The 5,232-nt window shown below is 37.4% G+C and overlaps 1 protein-coding gene across 4 annotated transcripts; it reads left to right on the forward strand.

The window, feature by feature from the left end:
• The first annotated feature begins 700 nt into the window (after positions 1-700).
• LOC100819996 (pentatricopeptide repeat-containing protein At1g18900) lies at positions 701-4,337 on the forward strand. 4 transcript variants are annotated; one of them, XM_041014906.1, is made up of 4 exons: positions 701-1,011; positions 1,195-1,267; positions 1,366-1,413; positions 1,507-4,337. In XM_041014906.1, exon 4 carries the CDS (start codon positions 1,510-1,512, stop codon positions 4,147-4,149), a length of 2,640 nt encoding a protein of 879 aa, XP_040870840.1. In that variant the 5' UTR covers positions 701-1,011; positions 1,195-1,267; positions 1,366-1,413; positions 1,507-1,509; the 3' UTR covers positions 4,150-4,337. The 4 variants fall into 4 exon arrangements, with proteins under 4 accessions (XP_040870840.1, XP_014630250.1, XP_006578589.1 ...); XM_014774764.3 differs by lacking the exon at positions 1,195-1,267 and having other exon boundaries at positions 1,366-1,371; XM_006578526.4 differs by lacking the exon at positions 1,195-1,267 and having other exon boundaries at positions 702-1,011.
• The last annotated feature ends 895 nt before the right edge of the window (positions 4,338-5,232 follow it).

Below are 5,232 nucleotides of genomic sequence, written 5' to 3' on the forward strand. Positions count from 1 at the left end.
CATACCTTAAAACACAATGTCATATGGGAGAAAATACACACAATATTACGAATATGTTTGATGGGAAACACGGTATTACATTAATAATGTTTAAAGAATAATAAAGATTGGTGAAGATGGTGGTTCAAAATTAAGGTGGAGGTTTAAAGAATAACACAATTGGGGGAGGGGTAAGGGGTGTAGAAACAGGATAAAAAGAGAGTATAATGGGTAATAACAAATTTAATGAGAAGAAAGAGAGGATTCTTTAGCAAACATAAAGGTGTATCTAGCAAGAGCCTACGGAGAGTTATTGGACCCAGCGTCTTCTTACACTTAAAAAAGTAAGAAAAAAAAAACAAAGAATAAAGAAGACATTTGTTGTAAGGAGACTAGGAGAGCTGTCGGTCACGTATTGTTCCATCGAAATAATATGCAATTATGCATTAAAAAATTTCTTAATATTTTCTCATACCTTAACAAAATTATGTTAAAAAATAAAAAACTAAATAGTAAAATTCATTTGAGAACAAATTGATTCCTGACATATAAAATATTCAAAATTAAGTTCTGAATATAAAAAAATATGACAAATTAATTCTATAGATAATTTAATAATAAATTATTTTTTAAATTTTATAATTTAATATTAAATTGATATTAAAAATATAAATTATTATCAAATTAATTTTTGAATATTACAACTTACTTATTGATAAATTGGTCTTACAAATTTAAATGATGAGACTAATTTATTCCATCAAAACAATATACATTAAACGTTTTCTAAATATTCTCTGATATACCTTAACAAAATTATGTAAAAAAAAAAAAAAAATCTAGAGCGGGTTGCACCGATTGTAGCGGGTCGGGCGCGTGAGATCAGGGCTGATACATTAACATTAGCTTCTGCCCCAAGTTGTTGGAAAAGTCTACCTCTTCGACAACATAGGAGCCGCCATCCCCCTCTTCTCTCAGCTTCTCAACCGTTCTATTCTCTCTATGCTTCCACAACTCCATTGAACGATGCAGGTGCCTCTCTCTCTTCACTCCTTCAACACTTTTAACACCTTACAAATTTCTTTAATTGCTTCTCATGTTCCATTTCCCATGTCTTTGTCATTTCGGGATTGCATCGCCTGTTTCATGTTTTGGGTTTTTCTAAATGACAGATTTTTTTTTAACCTTTGAATATGCCTCTTGTGTTGTTCAAAGTTAGTGTCATTCTGGGTGAAATGGAATTGCCGCTACATTTTCTTCTTCTGGGAATCTGTCTGTTTCAATAAGGGTAGCTGATTTTGTATTAGCCTTTGTTTATGATTGTAATTGTAATTATAGTTATAATAATGTGCACGTGCTTATAGTGACTGTATTTGCATTTTGTAGTGGCTGGTATGTTGCTTGTTTGCTTCCACTGCTGAAAGTTCACAGAAAGTTGGCTTCTTTTTGCTTATGCTTATTGCTTTCGTTTTCGTGTTAAGAGTTTTGTGATCGGTGACATGTTGAGTTTTTACTTTTTATTCACAGAATATGTTAAGAGCAAAGCAGATCAGTAGTACCCTTTCGAGCAATGCTAGGAGTATTTTGCTTGGCGGTTCGCGATGTAACGCAGCAGATGGCAATTCGTGCACTTGCCCTGAGGATGAAACGTGTGTGTCGAAGAGACAGCAGAGGAAAAACAATGAAGATTTACTTGCGCTGAAGCCGCCCTCCTTGGTGTCCAAAGCCACCTCTCAAGTTGTAGGAACACTGGTTTCAGGAAACTTGGCTAATGGGCCTGCTTCCCACAAGGCTGGGAGTGTTGGTCAATCTGGCCGTGTGCAACAAGTCCAGCCTACTTCATATGCACCGAGCAAATCGGACTCGGCTACATCTGCTTGTGTTGTTGATGGTGTTCAAGATCATGTTGCTCACTCATCTTCTCTTAATGCTGACCAGTTTTATAGGGCCGGTATTGCAGCTGTTAATTTTATTTCTGATGTAGTTAATTATAAGTTGCCTTTATCAGATGGCATGGGAATACTAAACTACTCTAAAAATTATATGGTTGATCCTGCCAGAGCCCTACCCAAGATCAGATCCTCCAATGTGCAGCAAATTAAAAAGGAGAACTTCACTGCCGTTCATCCCAAACCGCCTGTTCCTACTCATCCAGGGCCATCAAAACATACAAATAATCATCATGGTGCAAAGGGAAAAGCTGATAAATCAAATTTAGCTAAAGGCTTTAAGCATGTTGCTTCTTCAGGGACAGAGAAGTCAGGAGCAGCTCCAAATATTCCTGTAAATAACCATGATCGCAGAGCCCTGCCACAGAGAACAAGAACCCATTCAAACCACTTTGTGGCAAATTTTGGTTCCAACATGCAAAGTTCAAATCCACAGATGGCAGGGCCATTCAAGGAAAGTTTCAATAAACACACAAGGGATCTGAATATGCCTGCAGGAATTGTTCCAACAAAGAGGCATTTTACTAATTCAGGGCATGTTGTGGAAGTGGTTAAAGATATACTGAAACAGTTAAGGTGGGGTCCTGCTACAGAGAAGACTCTTTATAACCTGAATTTTTCAATTGATGCATATCAAGCTAACCAGATCCTAAAGCAACTTCAAGACCATTCAGTTGCTGTAGGCTTCTTTTGCTGGCTAAAGCGTCAACCAGGCTTCTGGCACGATGGGCATACTTACACCACCATGGTTGGTATCCTGGGCCGTGCAAGAGAGTTTGGTGCTATAAACAAATTGCTAGAGCAGATGGTCAAGGATGGATGCCAGCCTAATGTTGTTACTTACAACCGTCTAATTCACAGCTATGGCCGTGCAAACTACCTAAGGGAGGCACTGAATGTGTTCAACCAAATGCAGGAGATGGGATGTGAGCCTGATCGTGTTACTTACTGCACACTCATTGATATCCATGCAAAAGCTGGATTTCTTGATGTGGCCATGTCTATGTATGAAAGAATGCAAGAAGTTGGCCTTTCTCCTGACACATTTACATACAGTGTCATGATCAACTGCCTTGGAAAATCTGGTAATTTATCTGCTGCCCATAGGCTATTTTGTGAGATGGTTGATCAGGGTTGTGTTCCCAATATTGTCACATACAATATCTTGATTGCTTTGCAAGCTAAAGCAAGGAACTACCAGACAGCATTGGAATTATACCGTGACATGCAGAATGCAGGATTTAAACCCGACAAAGTTACTTATAGCATCGTAATGGAGGTGCTTGGCCACTGTGGGTATCTCGAGGAAGCAGAAGCAGTGTTTTTTGAGATGAGACAGAACCATTGGGTTCCAGATGAACCTGTTTATGGTCTTCTGGTAGACCTGTGGGGAAAGGCTGGTAATGTGGAGAAGGCTTGGGAATGGTATCATACAATGCTGAGAGCTGGTTTGCTTCCTAATGTACCAACATGCAATTCACTTCTCAGTGCATTCCTCAGGGTTCATCGATTGCCAGACGCATATAATCTTCTCCAAAACATGGTGACTCTTGGCTTAAACCCCTCTCTGCAGACTTACACTTTACTTCTCAGTTGTTGTACGGAGGCACAATCACCGTATGATATGGGATTTTGTTGTGAGCTTATGGCAGTCTCTGGCCATCCCGCACATGCATTTTTACAGTCCATGCCAGCAGCAGGACCTGATGGTCAAAATGTGCGAGATCATGTAAGCAAATTCTTAGACCTTATGCATTCCGAGGATAGAGAGGGCAAAAGAGGGCTTGTGGATGCAGTGGTGGATTTTCTTCACAAATCTGGACTCAAGGAGGAGGCTGGTTCGGTTTGGGAGGTGGCTGCACAAAAAAATGTGTATCCTGATGCTGTCAAGGAGAAAAGCACTTGTTATTGGCTTATAAATCTCCATGTCATGTCTGATGGAACTGCTGTAACAGCATTGTCTAGGACACTTGCTTGGTTTCGCAGGCAGATGCTGGCATCTGGTGTTGGCCCTAACAGGATAGATATTGTCACTGGATGGGGTCGTAGGAGTAGGGTGACAGGTTCTTCTCTTGTGAGACAGGCAGTGCAAGAACTGCTGCATGTATTCAGTTTCCCATTTTTCACAGAAAATAGCAATTCAGGTTGTTTTGTGGGATGTGGGGAGCCTCTTAGTCAATGGTTGGTCCACTCTTATGTTGAACGAATGCATTTACTGTAGTTAGTAATTGTAGAATCGTTTCCCCTTCTGCCTGGACACAATTTTGTTGCGGGAAATGAACTCGGAGTGAGATTTTTATGCACAGTGCTGACATTGTATGTAATTTTAGTTGGTCAGTGTGCAGTTATCCAATTGTTATCTTAAAATTTCTATTTTGGGAATGGAAAACTGAATGCTTGTTGGCAGTATTTGCTCTCCTATCTTAAAATTTCTTGTTGTCAAGAGGTGTACACAAAATTGAGATTGGAATAAGCCATACTGCTTAGTGACCTAGCGTCCTAGCCTGCACATGCTATCCTTTTAACAGGAATAAATTAGACCAAATTTTTCTATAAAAGCTTACTTGCTTAAAAATGACATCATTTAGTCTTTGTTTTTATACCAAATTTTATAAAGTCTTTTAAGTGTAACAGATGGAGTTATATAACTCAATACAAATTTGTTAATATTACTATTATTATATTGAGCTTTTGGTAATGTATTAAATTGATATATGTATTGTTTTTTTTACATATTAAGCATACTAACTTACATGAAGAGTTAAAAGATATAAGCTTATTAAAGAATACATTTATGCTGGATTTAGAGGCCTTATTGCAAAATAAATTATCATAAATATCATATTGGGCCTTAAAAAAAGCTTATAGCCTTAAATAAGTTTGATTCGCCTCTTATAAAGGGTAAAGTCTATCTATTTTTATCTTTTTGTCTCATGTATGAGTAACAATGATTTTAATATTATATTTTACATAAAGTTTGTTTTCTCATTGGCCCATTAACCGATTAAACTATTTAATGCCAAATTATACTTTTTTGAAATCTTTAATATGAAATAAGTTAAATAAACTAATAGATTAAACTTAACTTCCAAAAAGATGTAATCAAATTTGTGTACTTAGTTGCCATGGAATTCAATGAATTCCTTTGAAACTTGGTTGCGAGGTTTGAGGGCTCTAAAACGAAACCAGAAATGCAGGAAGGCTTAAACAGACAATGATGTTGAAATTGTATTTTTCATACTTTATTAAAAGATGCTATATAATATATATACAAGATACACATTATAGTATGGAAGAAAAGGAC

The sequence above is a fragment of the Glycine max genome, chromosome 4 (genome assembly GCF_000004515.6).
Source record: "Glycine max cultivar Williams 82 chromosome 4, Glycine_max_v4.0, whole genome shotgun sequence".
Taxonomy (NCBI): domain Eukaryota; kingdom Viridiplantae; phylum Streptophyta; class Magnoliopsida; order Fabales; family Fabaceae; genus Glycine; species Glycine max.

Excerpts from the sequence above, each read along its gene's own strand:
- LOC100819996 (XM_006578526.4), top strand. Across the intron at positions 1,414-1,506 it reads CTGCTGAAAGTTCACAGAAA|AATATGTTAAGAGCAAAGCA; the intron begins GTTGGCTTCTTT and ends TTTTATTCACAG.